At 35.4% G+C, this 26,648-nt stretch overlaps 1 protein-coding gene across 2 annotated transcripts in view; it reads right to left on the bottom strand.

The window, feature by feature from the left end:
- Window positions 1–26,648, bottom strand: part of CSMD3 (CUB and Sushi multiple domains 3) — an 885,055-nt gene that overhangs the window by 255,849 nt on the left and 602,558 nt on the right. For both annotated transcript variants that reach the window (XM_024572155.3, XM_045181698.2), the window contains 3 exons: window positions 15,933–16,124; window positions 11,081–11,207; window positions 8,621–8,823 (listed from right to left, as the gene is read on the bottom strand). In XM_024572155.3, the coding sequence (XP_024427923.2) occupies window positions 8,621–8,823; window positions 11,081–11,207; window positions 15,933–16,124 (522 nt within the window). The remainder of the gene's footprint in view (window positions 1–8,620; window positions 8,824–11,080; window positions 11,208–15,932; window positions 16,125–26,648) is intronic.

The following is a 26,648-nucleotide window of genomic DNA, read 5'->3' as shown; positions in this document are numbered from 1 at the left end:
ACAGTACACATGCTCACTCAGTGAGGTCTACCACCCCCACTGACTAGTACAGTGAAGTCATCATTGTTCACTCATGCGCATTCCAGTCCAGTTTCCTTGGCTGCCAGGTTACACTGATGTTATGTAAACCATTCTCATTGCATTAACAATGGCTGGACTTTTTCCAGATAGATCTCATATATCTTTTTGAATTATTGTTATGGATTTCTTTATATGTGTAAAGAAAATTGCTGGATATCAAGGTGGTTCTATTTTTTATATTTTGAGGAACCTCCATAACGTTTTCCACAGTGGTTGCAGCAATTTGCAATCCCACCAGCAGAGTATGAGGGTTCCCTTTTCTCCATATTCTCGCCAACACTTGTTTGTCGATTTATTGATGACAGCCATTCTCACAGGTGCAACGTGATATCACATTGTGTTTTTAATTTGCACTTTTATGATGATTAATGACATCAGGTCATTTTCTTTTTTTTGTTTTTCAGTTGTATGAAATTTTTATAAATTTTGAGAATTAACCCCTTATGGGGTATATCATTTGGAAATATCTTTTCCATTTGGTAGGTTGTCTTTTGTTTTGTTGATGGTTTCCTTTTTTTGTACAAACACTTTTTAGTGTGATGTAGCCTCATGTGTTTATTTTTCCCCTTGTCCAAAAAGATATAACAGAAAAAATATTACTAAGAGACATGTCAGAATTTTACTGCCTATATTTTCTTCATGGAATTTTATGGGTTCAAGTCTTACAGTTAAGTCTTTAATCCATTTTGAGTTTATTCTTGTATATAGTATAAGAAGGTGGTCTAGTTTCATTTCTTTTGCATGTATCAGTTCAATTTTCTCAGAACCATTTATTTAATAGATCATATTTACCTCATTGTAGGTTCTTGCCTCCTTTGTCAAATATTAATTGAGCATATAGGTATGAGTTTATTTTGGGGCTCTCTATTCTGTTCCATTGATCTACGTACCTGTTTTTATGCCAGTACCATAGTTTTCTTATTACTATAGCCTTATATTATAATCTGGTATCAGGTAACATAATACCTCCAAATTTGTTCTTCTTTCTCAAGATTCCCTAAGGTTATTCATGGTTTTTGGTGGTTCCATATAAATTTTAGGATTATTTTAGGTGGTTCCATGAAAAATGCCATTGGTATATTAATATGGATTGCATTGAATGTACAGGTTGCTTTGGGTACTATAGACATTTTAATGATGTTAATTCTTCCTTTGCATAAGCACGGTACGTGCTTCCATTTATTTTTATCTTCTTCAAAGTCTTTCTTCAATGTCTTATCATTTTCCAAGTATAAGTCTTTTACCTCCTTGGTTAAATTTATTCCTAGATATTTTATATTTTTTGACACAACTGTAAATGGGATTTTTTATATTTCTTTTGCTGACAGTTCATTATTGGTGTATAAATATGCAACAGATTTCTAAATGTTAATTTTATATCCTGCTACTGAATTCATTTGTCAATTCTAGTAGCTTTTTTTGGTGGAGTGTTTAGAGTTCTCTATGTACAGTATTAGGTCATCTACATATAATGACAGTGTTACTTCTTTCTTTCCAATATGGATGTATTTTAGTTATTTTACTTGTTTGACTACTATGGATAAGATTTCCAGTACCCCATTGAAGAAAAGTGGTGAAAATGAACAACCTGTTTTGACAAAAATATGTCATATGCCCCTTGCCTCATTTTAAAAAGTTAGTACATAATTGTCCACTTAAAGTTAGAAAATATATATACTATGGTATTACCATACATAGAAGTGAAATAAATGAAAACAATACCCTAAACACAGAAGGGGAAATCGGAAATAATGTAAGGTTCTTACATTATATGATAGATGGTATAATATCATTTGATTATATGTTTTGATAAGTGAAAAATGCATGTTATAAATAATACAGGTAGTACCAAAAAATGTATAGCTAACAACTTAATAGAGGAGAACAAAATGATGGTAAAAATAGGAACAAAAAACAGGTGGATCCCATAAAATATATAATAATAAGTTAGACACACTCAACCACATAAATAATTGCATTCAATGTAAATGATCTAATTATTCAAAAGACTATAAAAGGGAGAGATTTTCAGACTGTAGAGAAAATTAAGACTCAGTCATGTGCTATCTACTAGTTAATCTAAAGAGCTATTCTAAATATTGTCTTAAAATTTGTAGGCAATTTGTTCATAACACAAGAATACCAAGTATCAACATCTTAAAATTTAATACACTATTACATTTAAAGTGCCAACATCTCACATTTTAATATCATGCACACAACATTCTCAATCAAAATATTTCATCTTTCATATAAGTTTAACAAATTATCAGCAAAAATCTGGCCTATTACTATGAATTTTGTGATGCTAGGGATAAATGCAATACCAGAGAGTACTTTTATTTAGGAAGCGATTCTACTGAAAAGAATATGGCTACAGAAGACAGCTACATTAATATAATTAAGGCAGTTAATATATCAAGTATTTAAAAATGACAAAGCTAAAGTTAATACTTTATCATGGCTCCAAATGACCATTTAATCATGCTCCATGTTTTGGAATATAGAACCATGCCCTCCATAGTCTCCCAACTGCTAACGTGACGTACCAAATAACGATCTCATTATGTCGGTGTCAAGTACCCAATCCACGTGATTTCCCCTCTAAACTTTTTTTTACCACTTACCTATGTTTTATTGAAATGGAATCATGTGGCACTCCCTGCTTTTTAAAAAATGTGTAGCTGGAGGTACTAAAATACTTCGATTTACAAACAGTGATTTTAAAAAATCATTCTAGGTTGTTTTCTGCTGTATTTGTGGCCTTAGTTTCGACTTTTGCAAGGATCAGTTTGTCTGACATCCTTGTTGACCTCGGCTTGGAATCTTCTCAAGAGACCCTTCAATGGACTGACCTTCTCTTTAGACATCTCGGGGGAATCAGCTTCTTTTTCTTTTTGTACACAAAAGTGCTTTTATTTTTTTATTTTTTATTGTTATTCTATTTCAGTTGTCCCAATTTCCCCCCTTCCTCTCCCCTGTCCTGCCCACCCCTCACTCCCTTGTTTAGTAAATACTTTTTCATTAAGCCTGTACTTTTAAAAATTCCTCTGCTGCCATAAATATTTATTATAAAATAATATTTAAAGTATTTCTATGATAAATAAATAGGTGTGGTTTTATTCCATAAGATAAATAACAAATACACTTACAGCAAGAGCATTTGGATTATATTCCAAAGCAGCAATTTTCAGCTGGTGTGCTGTAGGAATTTTTAAAACATGCAGTGCCTGACTATTTAGTCAGGGGCACTGGCCTCTCTTTCCTTAGTTTGTCAAATAAAAAAAATGACAACAGTCAAAACAATTCCCATCCAATGTGAATGAATCAAAATTATACCTGTTTTTTGTCAGACCGGTAAAATCATATATTTTTTGGTGTGTGCAGAATTTTACTAATTAATTTATGTGTGCGATGAGGTTATGAGATGAAAAGAAGGTTGAGAATCACTGTTCTAGAGCTCCGTAGCACATCTGCCAAGCCTCTATTTCCGCACATAATTCCCACTAATTCTGCCAATTCATGGCCTGACAGCTTTATGTAGCTTTCAAACAACAGCACAGACTATGGGACCACTTGCTGTTACACTGACTAGCTGGAAGGGCAACAGCATCCAATGCTTCTCCCACTACCACCCGAGATCAGAATGGGTTAGGTGTTCCTGTCAGAGACTATTTCATTTTATCCACGAGCGCCCTGTGTGCTGTCCTTGAAAGGGAAGTGTGCATAACCCAGTATCTGGAAAAGATGGGGAAACAGAGATGAGTAATCAGTTTTTATCTTTCAAATTTTACCATCTATGATAATTACTCTGAGCACTGCAAACAAATCTCATACCCTACTGGGTAAGATGAAATAGAAAGTAGAGAACTGAAAAATATGCTTCGGCTAATTTAACAGAACTATTGTTAATGATACTATGCTTTTTTAAAAAAAATGTCAAGTACAGGGCAAATGGCAGACCAGTCAGGGTGCCAGGACAACGGGCATAAGCCGGGACCGTCCAGAACAAACCGGCACATGCGGCCATTCCGAGAGAACACACACACACAGTGTCACAGCAGTGAGGATATGAAAGTGTCCGATTAGGCGGTCACCAGTACTAGAGGTATTTGACCCAGGCCTCAGAAAATGACTAAGAGTTCATAGAATTTGACGTGGACATACGTGTTTCAGGAGCACGGAGGAGAGTTTGCGAGAGAGGCAGGAATGTGACTGTCGTGTTAACCACGGGCTGTGTGCCATGAAGTGTGAAGGATGAAACTGGCAGGTAGTTGGGGTGCAAAGTGTGAAGGCTTTAAGTGTAACTCCAAAGTTTTGAACTTATGACTGTGTGGCCATTAGAGAATGTTCCACAGAGGAGTGATGTCTGAATTGTATTTTTTAAAACATCAGCCAGGTGGAACTGTGGGGAAGTCTGGCCGGAGAGATAATGAGGTAAGAGGCTAGTCGACTGCCACAGCCACAGCGATGCGGGCAGTAATACTGAGGATGAGGAAACGGGGCGTACGTGCTATGCAGGCCTTTGAGGCTGGGAGACACTGACCTCTCATGGCTAAAAGGATCGTTTCCTTGAGAAGTTTAAACAGCATAAGCGATGGGCCTTGGTATTTTATGTTACCCAGCAAGGGCAGATTCTTAACAGAGAGGTTAAAGACTGAAGAGCATAGAAAATGCTCTGTCAAAATCAACTATTCTGTGGGCAAGTGACAGCATGATACTGAAAGATGCCCTCCCTGTGGAACTGAACTGAGACAAGCAGATTACAGTTTAAACAAGGGACAGAGTGGCTGGCTGCTGAGAACCAAGGACAGCACACAGGACGACCTGAGATGCAATGTCAGACTCCAGCAGCTCTGGTTAAGCAGCAGTGCCTTGCAGACCGCAGCACCAAGCAGCAGAGTGACAGACTCCGCCCAGAAGGAAAAGGTCATCAGCTAGGAGGCAAGAGGCTGTGCACAGTGCCTTGATGATGATTACGAAGTGGTTCCCTGACCTACGTTTCAGTCCCATTCACTTTGCACCAACTTCAGTGAAATCCATTTCATTGGCTGCGTTCTGTTGTTGGACACTGACCTGCGATGATGCCTTGACTCTTTTCTTTCTTACTATTTGACACTCAATAAATCACAGCTACTTGCTCAAAACAGAGATGCACATTCTGTGTGTGGGGAGAGTAGAGATACAATAAAAGTCTGACAATGAGTAGGGGGCAAATGGAACAACTGTACTTGAACAACAATAAAAAATAAAAATAAGTAAAAAATAAAAATAAATAAGATGACACATCCTGATTCAGCCACAACTGTTGCTTTATGCCTGTTGTCCAGTTTCATTTTTAATAATTTCTGCTTTTACTCTCAAAACCTATCTTAGATTAGTAAATTAAACTATCCCTCCATATATATATTTGGGGAGCAAAGATCACATAATTCAAACATCTTCAAGACAATGTGTTGATAAACCATTTAGTCTCATCTTCATTTGGAAAAAATCACAGCTGGTGCCTGGGGTATGGGCTGGAATATGTTTAATAAAGAAGGTTAGAAAATGTCTTATAAAGAGATGTTTTATAAACATTAAAGAATGTTTAGTTCAGGGGTCAGAAATTGCTTCTAAAGAGAGGTCTGGGTGCTGAGTCTATAAGAAGGAGCAGGGCTGCGGCAGAAAGGAACAAAGAATGAGGTTTAGAGGCAGAAGGCGGCACAGCGGTGGGCATGTTTATGAAACCAAGATATACCTCAGTGAGGGGGGGGGTGCAATTGAGAAGTACTTGGTGATAAATACGTTTAACATCTGGCCCTTAATAGACGCTCCTCAAATGAATGGATGAATAAATGAATAGATGGGTAACGTGAGATAAATGCATCTAGGGGAGGGGACTTTAGGAAGGGCACTAAAGGGGCAAACTGACCTGCAAGACAAATTTGACCTAAAATGTAGTGGCTTATTGGCTTATACAGTCTGTTAACCCTCCCTTTAATTTTTATTGTTTCACTGAAAATTAGATGACTTTACACATAAAAATACTTATTTCAAGTTATGCTTTAAAATTAGCCTGGCTTCCTGCAGGACAAAATGACTAAAGCCAGGGAGGACAAGTGTCCTTTTTAAGTGAGAATGTGCACAATCCAGCGTTCCTCCAGTCCTCACTGCTTCACTTGTACGAATCACCTGCTTTTCAGAGTGTGAGCTAAGAAGTGGTTCTTGGGAGCATCCTCAGGATCATAGCTGATGAAATTGTAGAACTTCATCATAACTAATAGAACTAAAAGCTTCCTATTTCCTCCAGCATATTAATGCATGCACCCAAATAATAACAAAAGCGTAATATTAATAATAGCAGCTAAGCATTTTACTGTGCTCCAGACACAGTGTCAAGCTCCTTTCAAACACCTGCACTTGAGTCACAGCTCCATACACTGCTAGCGGTATGACCTTGAACAAATTAACTCACTTTCTAAACCTTAGAGTGTTTATTTGGGAAATGGAGGTGAAATAAATATCTCATAGGGCTTTTTTCGAGGGTTAAATGAAAGACATCATGTAATTGAAACATTTAACACCATTCTTGATATACAAATAAGAGCTCATTCATTAAAAGGATACTTTCACATTTGAAATCTGGGCACTTGGCAAGCAGTGGAAGCATGAATTACAGGAAATATCCAACCAAGATGTCCAATCAGTGTTCATTGACTGATGCTATTCACAACATTGTAACCCTCAAAGCAATTTTATTTTGATACATAGGTGTTTAGTCTCAGATCAGTAGTACAAATTCCTATGCCTCTTAAAAGCATATTATGAAGGCAGACTTAGTAAAGATCTGGTATTATATGTATTATACATATTGTTTTGATAACTTTCATATATGTGGCAAATATAATAAACATAAAAACGCATTGCTAATTTTACAGAAAAATCTGCATTAAAACTTCCCAGAAACTCCCTGTTTGTCTGAAGCACATACACTTGGCATTCGCAAGCACTAGCCTGAGGTACTATTTAACACGAGCGTTTGCAGATGTTTAACCACAAAAACCATTTATTGTAAGATATAATATGCATCATGTGTTACTAACTTAAGGTAAAGGAAATGAGAACTGTTAGCTGCCAAACTATAATTAGAAAGAACTGATACCAGACAACAGTCAAAAGCAGTTCTCTGACAAATTGTTTGTAACTTAAAAGAAAGTGAGAGAGAGAGGTAAACAGTAGAAAACAGAAGATATAAAAATATTTGATTGGTGTTTCAGAATTAGAAGCCATTTATGTTCACCAATTACACAATAATTTTCTTATTTTTCATACCTTTTTAAAAAGATATATGTATTTAAATTACAAATTTACAGATTTTGATTCTTCTACACTGACACCTCTTACACAAGCTTGATTTATATACACTGCCAAACAATTCATTTCTATTAGTTAATTAAATGAAACTCTATTCCACAAGCAAAAAATCCATTAATATTGCATTAACTAGTTGTTTACCTAAAGCAGTATATTTGTGGAGAGTCAAATTTTAGAAGTCCTTCATGCTTTCCCCATTTTTTTCAAGTTTAATTTTGTATTTATTCATATAATGGTAACAGTTCACTGGGCGCCATCTACTCACTACCAAGTATTGTGCATGCATTATTATTCCCATGTGAGTAGAACACAGACTCAGGTAATGAGGTCAGGTGCCCAAAGTCAGCAATTAGTAAGGAGCTACGGCTTGGCATTAAGGGCCATTTGAAGAATACTGGTTTTCACCTTGGAAATTTGGATATGTTTCTGTCAATAAAAATTTTTAAACACCCTACAATTAGAAAATCCATTAGATAATTTTATTAAAGAGACAATGAGTCTTGGAAATAAAAGTAAAATGTAGCAATTAAAAACTTGAAGTTGTATTTTTCTCCAGTCACTAAACCAAAATTCTTTTTAACAGAACAATGTATTTATTCATGTAACAATGTCTAGGAAAAAAATAAGCAGTGAACACTGGTAATTACTTATAAGCCATGGTGCTTCATTGTCTAGGCAATCTTAAATTTGAAAGTGGGTCTAAAATATTTTGTCAAAGATATCAGTGACTATATAATAAAGATTTTTAACAGAAGAAAACAAAATTTGTAAAAATGTGGAGTTGCTCATTTTGTAATGGCAAGTACTCATTTCCTTACTTACCTATAAATATTGCACATTTTGGAAATATACTGTTTGATCGTAAATCCAGATTGCAAGCTTTTGTAATGCAATCATTTCATTTGTGGAATCATTATAATGATTCCAAAAATATAGGTGGTTATTCAGAATCACCACCTATATTTTAAGGAAAATCAGTTTGACAATTGGAGAGAGGGTCTCAACAATTAATTTTTTAATTAAAAGTTAACCGCATTTCTTTTTTCCAAATGTATTTAACCATAGATTAATGTGAAGATTAGATAAGAATATTTAAAATCATTAAAGTTTTGAGTGGTAAAGTTAACAGAACTATTTGAATACCATTTCTATTTTGCATTTAAGAAATAAAATAGTAACTCACTTGAAAACTGAATTGCAAATCCAGATTTGCTGATATAAAAATCCGTGTCGAACTGGATGGTCACGATGTTGAGGGTGCTATGGATTCCTTCAGGGATAAGAGAGCCACTAATTTCCTTTAAAAGCATCTCGTTTTCTGGCGGACCATCCCAAACTCGGAGTATATCATGTGATGCTTCCGTATCGAAAGCAAGAAACTGTAGGCTGTGGGGAAAACATATGTTTGATTATTTTAAGCACAAATTCACTTTTAAATAAAGAATACAACAAATGTGCATCTTTGCTTCTATTAGTCATTCCTTTTATTCTATCAGATAAAAATATAAACAGCATATGTAATCTTAACTTCTGAACTTTTTCTATAATTTATTTCTTTTAGAATATGATTAAAGGCATTATTATATCATCTTTGCAAATTACCAAAATGTCAGGTACACATTCTTTTCAGTGTTCACGAATTTCAGCAACGGCAACAGCAGGTAACACTTTTGGAGAATTCGGTACATTCCAGGCACTGTGTAAAATGCATTATTTTTATTTGTTTGTTTGTTTAATTATTATAATCACCCTATGAAAAAGGAACAGTTTTTATCTCAGTTGTACAAATGTGCTAAATGGATAAATTAAAATAAAATGGTCCGAAGGGTGGCAGAGTCGTGAACTGAAGTTTTCTGACTTGCATAGTATCTATTTTTACCAATGGTTCATGCTTGCTTTATTAGTATCAAATGAAGTTTATTCACAATTGCAAACATAGTTCACACTCAGAAATCAATATCATCACAATGACAGATAAAAGGGAAAAAATCACATGAAAATCTCAATATATACAGAAAAAATATGAGAGTTTTTAAAAAGTCAATGTTATAATTACATACAGCAATCTATGAGTAAAAGGAAACTTCCTAAACATGAAAAATCATGTTGACCTACCTTTCAAAAAATGAAGCCCCACAAATTGTTTTATATTAACTCTATTCTACTTTATATTTAATCTAGACACAATTAATATTGATACTTTTCATGGCTCATGCCAAACATTAGAAATCCAATTATATCAACAGGCCAACTCTTTCTACATATATTTCATATTCAGGTTTGATATGTGAATTGTCATAACTTTACATTTGAGTTGTAATTTAATATCAACTATTGCTCTTTAATTTTTAAAAAAATTCCAGAAACCCACTGAAATTAATATTTTCAAGTTTTCTAATTCTAATACTTAAATAAAACAATGCATTATCTATGCTACATAAAAATAGGCTGAGGATCAATCTAGAGTAGTCTATTTTGAGTTCTTCAAACTCCCTTCCAAAAACAACACACCAGTTTTTGTCCAATAACATACCAGTTCACATCCAACAATGCATTCAGTATAACTTTCGGCGTGTTTTTTGAATGATGATACTTGTTTTCTAAAACCACTTGCACCCCCCACAAGCCTGTCTGAAATTCCATTTACAGAAAGAATCAATTCCTAAGTTTAAAGTCATTGTTTGTGAGCAATGATAACTAGCTCATAGGACAAAGACAATTTGTTCATTTATTAATCCATTCCGAGCCATCACCCCGATATTTAACCTAAGGCTGAGAGCATGTGACAAGCTTGGAAACCTGGCTGTAGTTGATTTAAGAGGAGGCAATGGTTCTGCTCTCATCTAAAGGGCAGTGATGTGAAGAATCGTTAGCCACCTAACTAAGCAGGGAATGAAAATCAAATCTCAGTAAAGGGGCAGAGAGCAGGTGCTCCAGAGATATGTCTACAGCCATGAAAGGCATGGAGTAATCTAGTCCCACTTCTCCTCTTATTTTTTCTAAATGTTTGTGAGATTAAATTTTTTTTTTTCTTAATCTTCACTTGAGGACCTTTTTTCCATTGCTTTTAGAAAGAGAGAAAGGGAGAGAGAGAGAAACATTGATGCAAGAGAAAAGCGTGGATTGGTTGCCTCCCGTACGTGCTCTGACTGGGGATCTCACACACCCTGATCTGGGGTTGAACATTCAATCTAGGCATGTGCCCTGACCAGGAATCAAACCTGCAGCCCTTGGGGTACAGGGTGATGCTCCAACCAGCTGAGCCACACCTGCCAGGGCACGAGGCTAAATATATAATGGGGACGTGGACAACTGTGTACACCCATCAAAGGGGTAGACTTGATATTTTAAGTCGTCAAGAATTATATGAGTAGAGTGCCAAAGAAGCAGAAGAACTTCTCTCCCTCTGTAGCTTCTAACAAATATGAAAAGCTTCTTTTTAAGGTGTTATATGAGCAACCGCTGTGGCCCATAAATCAATAAATCATGCTCATTAATAATTTTTCATATGTTTAACAGATGAAAACCAAGTTTTTCTTTACCAGAGTGTAAAGATATTGAAAAATCTTGATGTTGATTGATTCTGTACTTAGGGGCTCCTCAGGAAATCCAGAGTAATTTTGACAAAATGAAATCCGTTTACCTGACAATGTTTCCTGGGTCTACTTCAATCATCCACATGCAACGCAGATTATTGTCATATGGGAAGGGATAACCAGGGGATAGAATTCTTCCTGATGATTCTCCTTTAAAACGACCTCCACATTCAGCTAACAAAAAAGTGATGAAAATTTTAACTCACAATTTAATGCCAATCTTTTCAAAACAATATACAAATTTCACAGGTGCACACACACATGCATATATTACTTTAAGGAACACAATTGATTTCCCCTCTTCTTGAAAGTATATATTTCTGTATGCTTTCTCAGACTAAGGTATTAATTGATGCAAGAACATATTGCACAATAAAGCAAGAGTGTCAAGTTAGATCCCATAAAAGATAATAAAATGAACACAATTAGGGTTTTAAAAAAAGAAGACACATTCAAAAACTCTGAGTTTAGGCTCCCAAACACCTTAAGATGTGTTGTTAAATAATGACAATTTAAAAAGCGGAAACAGATGGCCAGCTGCTCACTGCTAGTTGGTTGCAGGCTGAATAATTCATCATCTTGCTACACCACCTCCTAGAAAACGCTAATCTTTACTTCCGTCCCTCAGGCCTTCTCAATTTCGTTGTCCTTTTATTCCCCTTTAAATCACTCTAAATATTTTCCCTTTTAGCCTTCCAAAAGACAAAGTGTCATTTTTATTAGATTTCTTACTTCAGTTAAATATAGTTTGGTTTTGATTTAATGTGGTCTCATTTTTATCAAATTCATTGAATTAACATGTAGGTATTGTCACAAAATATAATATAATTGTTATCTTTTGGGGATTCCCTCTCCATTTTAACACTACTTAATATAGAGTGATGTCTGGTGTGGTCTTACTTCAGTGAGCAGATAATCTAGAAAGAACTCTGTATTCAAGAAGAGAGAAAGCAAATATTTTAGTTAGTACATTGTACAACACTGCTAAACCCTAGAAATAAGGAAACACTATCTCATATATTACACATTTTAAAAATGTCCAGCTTATTTTTTATGAAGAAGTAACCTAAACATTGTTTACTGTTTGCTTAAATATTTGAAGATATTCTGATGTTTTTCTTGTTCTCTATACTGTTTGTATTTTACTCAAATTCAATGACTGAACTTATCTACTTGGCTTTTGTTTTGTTTTGTTTTTATTATCAGGGCAAAGCTCAAAGACAAAGCTATAGCTTTGGGAGAGACCTAATAACGGTCTAATAGTTCAAATTTGCAGGCTTTATTTATACAGGTAAATTTGTTTCAAAGATTTTAGATACTATATTTCAATGCACTGTGGTGGCTAGTTATATGTGGCAACTTGGCTAGGCCATAGGACCCAGTTATTTAATCAAACACTGGCTTAGGTGTTGCTGTGAAGTTTTTATCGATGTGGACAACACATATAATCAGTTGATTTAAAGAGATTACCTTTGACCATGTGCTTGGCCCTGAACCAGTCAACTGAAAGGCCTTAGAGCAAAAACTGAATTTTCTAGAGAAGAAGAAATTCCCTCTCAAGACTGCAGTATAAACTCTTGCATGAGCTTCTAGCCTTTTAGTCTTTCCTAAAGGTTTTGGACATTTCAGCCACCACAACTCCCTAACATAAATACATCTTTTTAGAAAGATCAATTACAGATGATAGATAGTAAGTAGGTAGACAGACAGACAGACAGATCTGGATCTAGTACGGATTCTGTTTCTCTGGACATCCCTGGCACACACGCACACAGAGCACTAAGCAACTTTATTTTGTAACGCAACATCAATTCCATTCATGACAATTTCTTTTTTAAGTAAATAAGAAGATATCTATATTCAAACGTCACCAGCACTTGAGGTTTTTCTCATTTTTTAACAAAAGTTTTGTTGAACAACTAGAACTACATAACTACATAATTTCATGTTTTGTCATTTCTTACAATTTATCACTGTTATTGGCATATATTTATTATGCAAACACATCTGATACTTCATTTCTCTACATTATTTTTTAATCAACTGCAGGTCGATCTGGAGTTATGTGCACTATGTTGTATCTTGAATTTAACATAGGTTTTCTTTTTCTCCATATTTCTTTGCTACAAATATTGCTTGGTATCTTGACTTCAAAGGAGCCAGGGTCGTATGCCATAGCACTAGTGTTCACTGCTGCGAGAAGACTTATATTTGCAGGATAAAAATGACGGTGTTTAAAGAAGGTATGCTGGTTAAATCCCTCCAGCTATGGTGTTTAAAAATTAATTTTTTAAATCAATATGTAAGCCTCAGATAATTAATTATCTAGAAATAATTCATATATTAGAGAAAAGTTTCTTATTTGACAGAGGCCAAAATATAGCCATATAAATATTTAAGGTTAATAAACACAGAAAATTATAATTTTAGGCTAAGAGGTAAAGCTATTAATTGTTGTCAGCAGAGAGCACCACCTAAAATAGAATTTCACCTTCTGTCGTCATGGAAATCATCAGCACGACACACCATGTGTCCAGCTATTTTTGAACTGTCCTTCTTGATCATCCATCATTGAAAACCACGACAACAAACAACAACAGCAACAACAACAACAAAACTTTACACTTCTCATGAAATCTTGAGCAGTATCAAGTTACTAAGTTTGTCTTAGGATATTTGTAAATATAAAGTTCACTGATTCATTGCAAACATAACTAAAATCTCCTGATCATAGACCAAATGTCCTTCCATTTGCATAAAATGTTTCCAAAAAATAAATAGTGTCTTCATCTTGGTTCAAAGTATATAGAAAATACATGGTTTTAAACTTGTTTTGTGATTTTAATTTTAGGGATAGCATGCAAATCAGTGCTTACAAGTTTATAGTTTCATGTTGTTATAACTGTTAATGATTTTCTAAATTTGTTTCCTACACACATAAAAAATACAACCTCAGAGAGAATTAATCACTGTTACATTTTTTTCATAACCAATGCCAGTGGGCTGATTATTGTTCATATTCTAATTTCCAAGCTTTATCAATTTAGATTGATTACTATTTTAGATATAATCCTCAAAATCTATTCAAAATTCAGATGCTGCCTGCAGATAAAGGACTAAGTTGCATTTTGGTTTGATAAAAACATGTTTTCTTTCTGCATGAATTGATGTTTTAATAATCCAATAGAGGTTTTATGGCACCAATAACACTGTGCAATTAATCTCTAGGCTTTTAATAACTAAAATTCCATTTAAAAAAATTGGTATTCTAGCAAGTTTTGTGGAGATTTCTAGGTTGTCCATACCAACAAAGATGAAACTTTGTCTCACAATGTACACGTTTCCAAACTCCTTAAAGTGTATACAATAAATATGTACAGTTTTCTGGGGTATCAAGTATAGCTTAATAAAACTATTAAAAATATTTGGGGCAATTTAAACCATGTGGGTCTGATACAGAATACTTTGTGTCTCCATAAATGCCATGGTGGAGTAAATGACTGAAGAATCACCGCAGGTTTGTTCTCTACCAAGGAGCCAGTATTTTGTTAAAACGTTGGGTTCTTTGTGTTGCCCTAGTATTCTCACCCAGCACCTATTTAATGTGGGGGGAGGGAAGGAGAAAAAGTGAGGTATTTACAACACTTTTCTATCTACGGGCCACCACACATACCCAGTGTTCATTAGTTGATCTGTCAGAAGGTAGAAAATGATCATTCTCTAGCTTCCCAGAAGCTGTATATCTGATGTCACTTTCATATGAATCTTATGGAAAGTGGTTAATTATGTTTTGCTACATACACATGAAAAAACATATACACTTCCTCAGACTTTTGAAAAGGTAAGTATAATGAAAGACTTTTTAAATTATTGAAAATAGTTTACAGATTTTAATCTACCTTGATAGGAAGACAGGACATATTTTTTATATTAAATAAAATTAATATTTATGTTAAATATTAAATTTCAATGTGATTTAATAAATGTATATGACGAGTCTTAATATATTTTTGTAATGAGGTAAATTTTATATCAAGATGGGAGAAGTAAAATGACTTTATATTGTACAAAATAAGTATTCATCAGTAAAACTATTAAAAGGATACATTCACTTTCCATTAATGTCCTTTTAAAATGCAGACAACTGTACTGCATTTTAAAAATCTTTTAAAGACTTTATTCATTTATTTATTTATAGAGAGGGGAAGGTAGGGAGAAAAAGATCGAGAGAAACATCAGCGTGTGGTTGCCTCTCAAGCGTCCCCCCACTGGGGACCTGGCCTGTAACCCAGACATGTGCCCTGACTGGGAATCAAACCGGCAACCCTTTGGTTCACAGTCTGGAGCTCAATCCACTGAGCCACACCAGCCAGAGCCATTAACTTACTTTTTAAGGTTTTGAAATAGTGTATTTCTTAGCCATATATATTTTAAAATTTTTATTAATTCTATTGGGGTCACATTGGCTAATAACCTTTTATAAATTTCAGCTTTACAACTTTATAGCATCTGTATGCTCTATTACACCATGGATGGATGTCATGAAATAAGTCAGACAAAAAAAGAAGAACTTATGATTTCACTTCTATGTGTGATAAAAAAAACAGAAAGCACCAAATAAGCAAGCAAAACAAACATACAGAGAAACAACTAAAAAGTCTCATGGAGACAAACAGGAGAACGCTGGTTATCACAGGAGAAAAGAGGGGAGGATAAGCCGGGTAAAGGGGATCAAATACGTGGTGACATAAGGAATAGACTTCAGGTGGTGAGGACACGTTAACTTCTTGATTTCAGGTACGAGCTGTGTGTAGACAGATGGAATCACTTTAAAAGGTAGTGTGTTTTGCTTAACACTTCTAAAGAAATATTTCTTTAAAATCTAAAAGAGCATCCTACCAATGCAGGAAGGCAGAGGGTAGTCCCATGCCCGTCTCTCCCCGGTCATGCACTTGAGGAGGCTACTTCCATGGAGAGTGTAGCCTGGGTTGCATCCGTAAATGATGGTGCTACCCGCAAAGTGGCCTTGGTCACTGATCTTGTATCCAAATTGGGGGATGCCAGGATCTTCACAATGGGAAAGTTCAAAGCCTGTGAGAAGAGTATAAATGTATTAAAGGTGAAATTTAACAGAAAAAATTAAAATTCTACAAGTCATGTCTTCCTATTATTTTAATAGTTGCATCACTTTTTTCTAATTGTAGTATTCTTGCCATGTTTAAATTTGATAGGACACAACAGCCCTAGAGAACTTTCTTTATTAGAATTTTCTGTATTTTTCAAATGAGATCCTATGGTCTCTATGACTCTATCATAGCTTGTTATAGTACAAAGCTTCTTGCCTACGTCAAGTGCTTAACAGCTAATAATAGATTATAACTACCAGGATCCTATCATCAAAAATTCAAAATTCAGACAAAATATGTGAAATCATAACTTTCCAAGCAACAAATATGTCCATTACAGATATAAAGTCACACTGCTTTACTTCTATAGTCTTAGAAGAATGTGAAATAGTTCCATATTTAATATATACTTTATCAGGAGGCAATGTAACACAGTAACTAACTTGAATAAATCTGAATTGTTATATTCTGACTTCTCCAGAAATGTACAGCTCTGAGAAATTCTCACAGGAAAAAAAACCCACATATTTTTCTTCCTAAATGTTGTCATTATGGGGTGTAATAATGTTGTGTTTCTGCAGAGTGGGGGCTTTTTGCATTAATTTTACTGGAAACTTGGGGACCTGGGGCCAGAGCAACCTATGACAAGTTATTTTGCAACTGGAACAGCGTTAAGAGAATTCCATAGAGATTTACCAAACTTGGAGGAGTTTGGTTACATTTCAAGGGAAAATGAGGCCCCAGGACCTTATAGGCATTTCCAGATTCCAAAGACTGGAGACACAGGAGGCTAATCTGCCCTTTGGAGAGATGTATTTAAATTCCAAAGGTTAGAATAAAAACCTAGGGTCCTTCCTGTCTCATCCCAAAAGAACAATGATTTTCCCTCCCCTTTCCAGAAAGGACAGGGCAACAGCTACACTTGAAGCAGAGGAAGCCTGTTTTCTTCACTCCTTGTCCCTCTCCACCTGTGTGGGGTTTTCTCTCTGATTTTCCTCTTGTTATACAGGGTTAAGGGCTGGGTCAAAGGGGGCTGGCAGGCTTATTATTACTATTGTTACATCACCTTAATAATAATAGTTTGATTTCTCTAGATCCAGAAGACCTTGTGTGTACATTCAGAATAAAATTAATGAAGATGGATATTGGAAACCTAACAATCAGAGCATAATGAACAGTTAAGATTCTGAGAACTAGAAAAGGATTAACTTAAACCAAATATGACACTAGTCATCAAAACCTAGGCTCTCCAGCTATGGAGTTGTAGATTTAATGTTTTACAAAAAATATTAATAGTTAGGTGGAAAATTATACCACTTATGACTTCCGAGACTAAAGGATGACAAAGAATATTCTATAGGCAGCTCCATTTTTAGTTTCTTGAGGAAATTCCATACTGTTTTCCACAGTGGCTGCACCAGTCTACATTCCCACCAACAGTGTACAGTTTCCCTTTTCTCCCCAACTTTGCCAGCACTTGTTGTTTGTTGATTTGTTTATGATGGCCATTCTGACAGGTGTGAAGTGGTATCTCACTGTGGTTTTAATTTGCCTCTCTCTGATGGCTAGTGATGCTGAGCATCCTTTCATATGTCTCTGGGTCCTCTGTATGTCCTCCTTGGAGAAGTGTCTGTTCAGGTCCTTTGCCTATTTTTTAATTGATTGTTTGTCTTCCTGGAGTGGAGTCATGTGAGTTCTTTGTATATTTGGGAGATAAAACCCTTGTCTGAGATATCATTGGCAAATGTATTATCCCATGCAGTTGGTTCCCTTTTCACTTTGCTGATGTTTTCTTAAGCTGTGCAGAAACTTTTATTTTGATGAAGTCCTATCTGTTTATTCTTTCCTTTATGTCCCTTGCTCTAGAGGACATATCTGTGAAAATATTGCTGTTTGGAATATATGAGATTTTCCTGCCTATGTTCTCCTCTAGGACTTTTATGTTATCATGATCTACATTTAAGTCTTTTATCTATCTTGCATTTACTTTTGTGTATGGTGTAAATTGGTGGTCGAATTTCATGTTTGTGAATGTAGCTGTCCAGATCTCCCAATACCATTTTTTAAAGAGGCTGTTTTTACTCCATTTTAAACTTCTGTCCCCTTTGTCAAATATTAATTGATCATAGAGACTTGGGTTTGTTTCAGGGCTCTCTTTCTGTTCCATTGATCTATGTGTCTGTTCTTATGCCAGTACCAGACTGTTTTGATTACCGTGGCCTTGTGATATAGTTTGATGTCAGGTATGGTGATTCCTCCTACTCTGTTCTTCAATTCCACTGCTGGGATGATGCCCTAAGAACCCTGAAACACCAAATCAAAAGAACCTATGCAGCCCAATGTTTATAGCAGCATAATTTACAATAGTCAAATGTTGGAAGCAACCTAGGTACCCATCAGTAAATGAGTGGATCAAAAAACTGTGGTACATTTACATGATGGAATACCACACAGCAGAAAGAAAGAAGGAATTACTACCTTCACAACAGATTGGATGGAACTGGAGAGTATTGTGCTAAGTGAAATAAGGCAGGTGGTGAAAGACAAACACCATATGATCTCACCTATAAGTGGAACCTAATAACAAAACAAACACGCAGGCAAAACATAACCAGAGACATTGAAATAAAGAACAAACTGACAGTAACCAGAGGGGAGGAGGGAGGGAGATAATGGGGGAAAGAAGGGAAAAGGTTGTCAAGGAACATGTATAAAGGAACCATGGACAAAGCCAAAGGGGGGAAATGTGGAGGGTGGGAGTGGGTGAAGTGGGGGAAAGTGGTGGCAGAAAAATGAAAACAACTGCATTCCAACACCAATAAAAAAAGAATATTCTATATGGCATCATTCATGAGGGAAATCTGTGATTTTAAGACACATAATGCTGGAGACAAGGAAAAGCTTTGTGTCTTAAATCATAAGATAATCAAGAAGAGATTTGCATCACTTTTATAGGCACAGATCCTTGACCAAATTAGTCTAAACTTGAACTAGAAAGGAAAAAAACTGTGAATTAGTTCACTGATGTCAAGTAACTAATTTACATCATTTTTAGACTATCAAAACATAAGTAAAATCACCAAAATTTGTAAGCTGAAAGTAATGAGTTTGTACTAAGTCTTCTGTGTGGTGAGGGATACATTAGCTCTTGGAGGGAAAAAAAAAAAAGGATCTCTTCCTAATCTCTTTTAGAGGGTCTTAATCATTCCCTCCTCTGTTAATCCATAGAATCACTCTGTACATTTTAATTCATTTACAATCATTTGCTTCTTCTGTTTGTTTCCCTAAAACTAGATGATTTTTTTTTCTTTCCCACAATGCCCACCCAGCACAAATCCTGGCACATAGATGTTCAAGAATGTTAATGAGTACGTTTGGATTCTTACAGGCAATTATCCCTAGGAGTCAACTAGAAAAGAAACTAAAATAATGCTGATGAGGAACTGAAATTTATGAAACAGTGAAAAAAAACCACATGAAGGATACATGATCAAGAAAGTCAGGCTTTCAAACACAGAAGTAGAAAGAGCAGAAGTTGTAACTTTAAAATTTTAGGACACATTACTTTGCATGGATCTGCATATCTGATACTAGTCTTAAAGGGTCCCTGCTGAAAAATTGCAAGATCGCATTCCTTCTACCAGACACAATATTCCGTTCATTCAAGATGCAGCCACTTTTGAGTTTCACCACATATCATCAATCAAAACAAAAATGGAAATCAAGTTTTCTTTTCAAGGGTTATTACCAAATGCATCCTTCCTTCATTTGAATATCCTGTGAATGTTCAGAGAATGTGGTCTGCAATTGCTGGTGATGAAGTAAAATGGAGACATTCTTTGTAAATTAAGAGAATTTATAATACTTTGCATTGTAGATAAAAATGCACATGGACAATAGTCCATAAAGTACAAAGCACAACATAACTTAGTCCAATTTGGTGGAATTATTGTTGCTTATTCATAAATATTCAGAACTGTCTTATCTTATGGAAACATTCAGCTGCCAGTCTTTTCATTGAAAAGCTCAAATACTTAAAACTTACAATTAAATAAAGACTTGTATGAAAAATCACATATGCTATAAATATCCCCCGTTTCTTGTGAAATTTGATAGTCTGATGAAATGAAAATTTCCAGAGCACAAAAGTAACTGAAAAGTCCCCATGACCTGAATCTTTTTAACTTGCTGAATAACTTAAACTGAGATCTAATGCCTTTCCTGCTACGTGTACTGTATTTTTTAAGGGTTTCTAATTTGGTTTTAAGTTTTAATTTGAAACCTACAAAGGGGTAGAAAGGATAATGTAACTACCATCTCACTCTATGACATTCTAGAGTCATAGTAGCTTCAGGTTAATATTAATTTTAATTCAGATTCATTTTCAGATTAATACAGTAATTGATTAATATCCACATCAATATTATTAATAAAAGAACAAATATTGCAAAGCAAGTTAAGTTCCATTTGTGGCCCTCCTCAGTCCCTTTCTGGTCTTTCCCTACTAAGAGCTAAAGAATGTTCTGAATTACCACATTTTGTTTGCCATGTGTAATGAGCACCCACATTTTTGACCCAAACTTTCAGGAAAGAAACATCAATGTGTGGTTGCCTCTCGTGCACCCCTACTAGGGACCTGGCCTGCATCTGAGGCATGTGTCCTGATTAGGAATAGAACCGGCGACCTTTTGGCTTGCAGGCACTCTATCCACTGAGCCACACCATTCAGGGCTACAAGTTGTTTTTTTTTCAAATTAGCATATAACATACTAGTTTCAGCTATACAACATATTGATTCAACATTTGTGTATACAGTATTGTGAAATGATGTCTACAATAAGTCCAGTTAATATCCATCACCAAATATAGTTACAATTACTTTTCTGGTGATGAGAACTTTTATTATCTACTCTCTTAGCAACTTTCAAATTTACAGTACAACACAATGAACTGTAATTTCCATGCTGTACATTACATTCCTAGAACTTATTTTACAACTGGAAGTTGGTACCCTTTGATGACCTTTACCTATTCTAAGGAGAAAAATGAGAATTAGATTATTCTGTCATAAATAATCTCTATAGAACCCTTTGGTGGATTTAATTAATAATATGTAACAGAGTAATCTTTAAGAATTATATTTAATATTTAGGTATTAAATTTCATTTAGGCCATTAATTAATCTTAAAAGAAAAAAAAGACTTATTTTAGAATTTTTTATGTTTATATTAGGATGTATATAAAGCAGGATGTCAACTTTGCTATTTTAAAATTCACAAGCAGGAAATAATCCATGACACATGCAATAGCTATGATGATTCTTTTTGATTCAGACCTAATGAAGAATGTAATGGGAGTATAAATAGAAACTGTTGAAGAATAACTACACATTCCTTTTTCTCACTAATCAAGTGAATAAAATACCAATACATACTATTTTCACTAATCAAACTATATCAAGCATATCAAATTTTGAAACTACAAAACTTTAAAAGAAGGCTTTCAGAAGACAATCCTCCAATTTTCAGTTTGTAGAAGAATATAAACAAACAAACAAAAGACTGTGGAAATTGCTGATATGCATTCTAGGCTGGAGGAAGAAGATGTAAGGTAAAGAATTGTTTTTTAATCTGCTGACACTCTAAATCCTATGTATAAAGTTCTGAGAAAAATGTGCTGCTTTGTGTATGTACATCACTCAGGAATGCTGATATTCAGCTTTTTCTGAAATTTTCTTTTTAACCATCAGCTATTTGGTATTTGGCCAAATGATAAGTGGTGCAGTCTAGATACATATATTAATAATATTTTACTGGTGTTGCCAAAGTACTCTTCTAAGTGACTCTACCAATGTATATATACCAAAGTGACTCTATCATGTGTACATGCCAAAGTGGCTCTAGCAATGTACACGTACCAAAGGTAAAAGAGTTTCAAGCTATTCTGATTGTCGTCAACACTTGGTATTGTATAGCTTTAATGTTTACCAATTTTGTGAATGTGCAATAGCATATTATTGGGGTTTACTCTTAATTTCTTAATTTCTATTAAGCATTTATTTATTTTGTATATTGGACACGGGAGTATCTTCCACTGTGAAATTTTCTTTTACCCCTGTTTTCTCTCAGAAATTTTTTTCTTATTCACTTGTAGGATTTTTTTCTACATAGTGTATGTTTTTCACATATATGAAATAACATATATATAGAGATATGAGATATATAGATATGGATATATAGATATAAACATCATATATATTAAAACATAAACACACACACATATATAAAATACCTCCTAAAATGCCTTATCTTCTTACTTTTTTGTGGTATGTTTGTTATAGAGAAATTATAAAATATATTTAATGACTGGGGCTTGCTTAGGAACACGGGGGCTCCTAAATATTCTGAGTGGCTGAGATTCAATATAAAAAATTAGAGGGCAAATATGACATGTGGAGGGAGAGAAGGGCAGAAGACCACTGCTGGCTTCCAGGAAATGCAGTTCCGGGAAGCTGCTGCCACGCAGGCCCACCTGCCAGCTACACGCTGCTGCCGGAAGGTGCTGGAGGAAAACGAGGGCCTCGCCACCCTCCCACCTTTCAGTCTCACAGGGCTGCCTTTACGGGGCAGATTCTAAGCAGAGATCCTCACTGGCAAGAATACGGGAAACACAGCTGTCAGGTTTTGACCTCTGCCCTGAAGGACGTGCTTCTCTGAGAAGGGCAGGAAGGCTCCTGGCTGTGGACGGATTTCTGCTGGTATATTTTGTTTTAGAAATCTTTCTCCAACATAGCTATTTCAGGTGACATTTTTTTTTCCTGAACATTTGAAAGTTTTGATACTCCTATATGTCTTCAGCTGCCAGAAATTAAATTTTATGTAAACAGTAAATGTGTAGGAATGTGGAATTTAAGTTCAAAATTTACAAAAGCTTTTGGGATGTGCAGGCTGTGAAAATGGTATTGACTCTTGTGATTCAAGTAAGAAGAAATTATATCCAGTAGTGTCCATGTAAACAGATAATCAAGAAATATTTCTTTAATATTATAGTTAGAATACCTTTTGCTACATAATGTATCATTAATTGATATTTCCTTTATTATTTGGTTAATTCAAGATTTAAAGAATAAAGGGAATGCCAAAAATATTTGTTTTAAGTGGCTATATTTGTTTATAGGATATTTAGGAATACATAGTGTAATTCTGTTGCTCCCTTGTAATTTAATTATTTTTTTACTTGCCTTTGCATTAAATACATTATATATTAAGACTAAAGTTAGAGTTAATTGGTCATTTGATTAATTTTCATGGTTAACATTGCTAATAAGATACTGGTAGTTAAAATAAAGGGTTTATTTTTAAATTTAATCTTTATTGTATTCTTTTACATTATCTTTTAGTCCCCTTTACCCCCCTTCCCTCAGCAATTACCTTCTTACCTATTTATAAGGGTAGCACATGAGAAAAGGCATCACACATTAGCTAATGCCCATCTTTACTTTGAATATAAAATTTAAAATTGCCCTGTTCTGTGTGGCTTAATTAATTGTTTCAAGCTAACAAACAAACAAACAAACAAAACCTGGAAGTCTAAGAGAGTCCAAATATATCTGAACTTTTCACTTTGCAGTAACACGTGTCTCAGTTAGGCTTTTTAGTGAGTGAATTAAATGTACAGAAGTAATAACAAGGGGACATCTGAACCCAGAGGTCCTGCCTAATGGCCATTCTGGACATTTACCAGTTCAGCTTTAGAGAAGACTATGATCCATCAAAAGGAAACGATTTAACTCTGCAATAGTTAGCTTAAAATACCCAGTTCCTTTCTACTGAAAGAAAGTGAAATAACTACAAATAAAGCACTAAGAGAATCTACAGTGAAGAAACAGAGTTTAAAAACTTGACAAACACCATGAAAGAGACTAGGAGTAAGTCATTACCCTACAGACCACTTACCAAAAGGAAAGCATTCAGGCTCTCAGGCATAAAATGACAAAAGTTTCTTTGGGAAGAAATGCACTAACATTTATTATCTTTGGATAGTAAAAAGTATCCAATCATGGAATTTTAAAATTAAAATATCTCCAACAGGCTGGGAGTAACAGAGTGTAGTAATTAAGAGCGTGGATTCTGGAAGTACAACCCCTCCTTTCGGTTTCCGTATCTGCATTTATTAGCTATGTGACCTTGGGCTTTGTTCTTCTCCTGGGGCGTAACAGGACCTCACTCACAGGTCTACATCTTGTATCTAGTAGGTGGCAGATAAATGCGAGCTATTATTTTAAACGATTATATTTAATATGGTAATGTTAAAAATCTCTGTGTGCCTTTTAAATAAAACCCAAGCCCCCCACTTTAGCCCACCTCTCCTGCCTAGCTTCCACTTTTTCCCATTCTTCTTTCTCATCCAGCTCCAGGGAAACAACTCAGTCTCAGACCTCGCTCAGGCCTCTGCAGCTAGTATCTGCCTAGAGCCCTCTACCCTCAGATCTGAATGTGTTGCCCCTTTTTATAACCCGAGCATGAATCCAGGTGATTTCATCTGAGATGGAGTCCCTGAGCTAACTAGTTACAGTAGCCCCATCGCCTTCACTGTATCCGTCCCGTTGTCCAGATATAAACTAATTCTAAATGCAGTTCTCTTATCTTTCTTCACATCTTTATTTTTTGTCTCCTCCCCATAAAAAGTTGGCTCCACATGGGCACACGCTTTGTCTTGTTCACTGTTTTCTTTATCCCTGGACCATAATACATTTCAGTGGGGGAAGACAAAATTTAAACTGTGACCAAATTAATAAATAATTTCAACAATAAATAAGTTAGTTCTAGTTGAGGAGGGAAAGGGAAGATAAGAGAAGTCACCAAATAAAAATGACATTTTTACCACGTAGCCTTTAAAGAGAGAACTACAGTCAAGGAAACTAGGCTTAGAATGCCTTCTTGAAATGTGCATTGAGAGGCTAAGGGAGTCTGGTCAGAGTATCTTAACAGGATTTCCCAAGTTCAATTACGTAGAGAGTTATCCAGAGCACAGTGATGTTTTAGCAAGATACTCTATTCAGACCTTAATGTCTGATCTGTTCTTCCAGCTTTAGAAAAAGGAACAGTAATTTTTCTTACTTTACTCCTTTACACCCTCTAGGAAAGATTGCTACATCTTCATCGCTCAGAGGGAAATTAACCACTAATTTGTGTTATACAAAGCACCTGAAAATATGCTTCATCTAGATCTTTATTTGGGGTGAGTTTCAGATTTCTCAAGGGCAAGAGTAATTGCTGCCATTATTTTGAGGAGAATGGAAGAGTGATCTGACTCGAGGAAGTAATTACTTCCGAGAGGCCGGAGGGAAGGCGAGCGGTGGGATCCACTGCCTGGTGCAGTCAAGGTCTGACCAAGTGCAGCAGAGACTTTACATTCAAGCAGCGTGTCTGTCTGTACTTCAACTATATAATCAAACTAGGATTGACTGAGAAACCTATTAGAGGGAAAGAGAATATCTCCACAAAAGACTAAGTAAGATTATTCCTGACAATTCTAGGGATAAAGACGGCAGAAATTTAACTTGCTTTACAACATAAAGGAATAGGACATTTTCTCCCCTGCAGTGTTTTTTATACTGGGTATGTATATAATTTATTTATTGTTGGAGGAAAGTGAGAGAAGTTTACTGTCTTCTTATTCTATAGTAAAGCTAATATTAATAATGGGTAAACCAAATGCTTTTCTTTTCTAAACACCCAAGATTTTCTGGGCTTCCATGACACCACTGACCATGGAAGCAAATGTTAATACAATGTCTTTGAACATACTTTTTTGGAATGTCTGTTATAGCTGTACCCAATAGTAGACACTCTAAGTTGTCTTTTCAAGATCTCTTCTTCCCTTCTTTCTCCATAGCAAAACCCTGGTTTTGTCCCCAGGTACAATAGAATCGTACCAGGCAGTGTATCATGATGGTCTAGTAGTAAACCATTTAGTTGGCCAAAGATTCAATTTTCTGGTGTGCCATGCTGGCAAATTTAGGCAGAGCTACACTCCCAGTTGCAGACAAAGAGAGATTAGAGAATGTCTGACAGATGATTGTCATCCCTAATAAAACGGACACTTGTGGTTGGCACAGCCTGTTCCCTCTTTCTTCCTGCCCGGAATGTATCCGCCTGTGACCTTGTCACAACAAGCATGAGGGCAGACAGGGAACACTAGGGATGCCACAGCAGCAAGACAGGGGCAGGACCCTTACTGACTAGACTGAACAGTTGAATCCAAACCTATGTACCTTCTTTGTTGTCCTTTGTCTCATATTAAAAATATAGCTAAACCATTGTTGTTTAAGCCATGGTTAGGTTTTTCATTACTTGAAGCCAAAAGCAGCCTCTCAGCCAGCATTTCCACCAGTCTGCTTTGCTATTCATAATTAACAAATGGACCAATGAGACCAATGGACCAATTGAATTAAGATAAAGCTTAATGGCCTGTTCTAAAACATTTC

Source organism: Desmodus rotundus, chromosome 8 (genome assembly GCF_022682495.2).
Source record: "Desmodus rotundus isolate HL8 chromosome 8, HLdesRot8A.1, whole genome shotgun sequence".
In the NCBI taxonomy this organism is placed as follows: Eukaryota; Metazoa; Chordata; class Mammalia; order Chiroptera; family Phyllostomidae; genus Desmodus; species Desmodus rotundus.
This window is presented reverse-complemented; position numbering and strand designations above follow the sequence as displayed.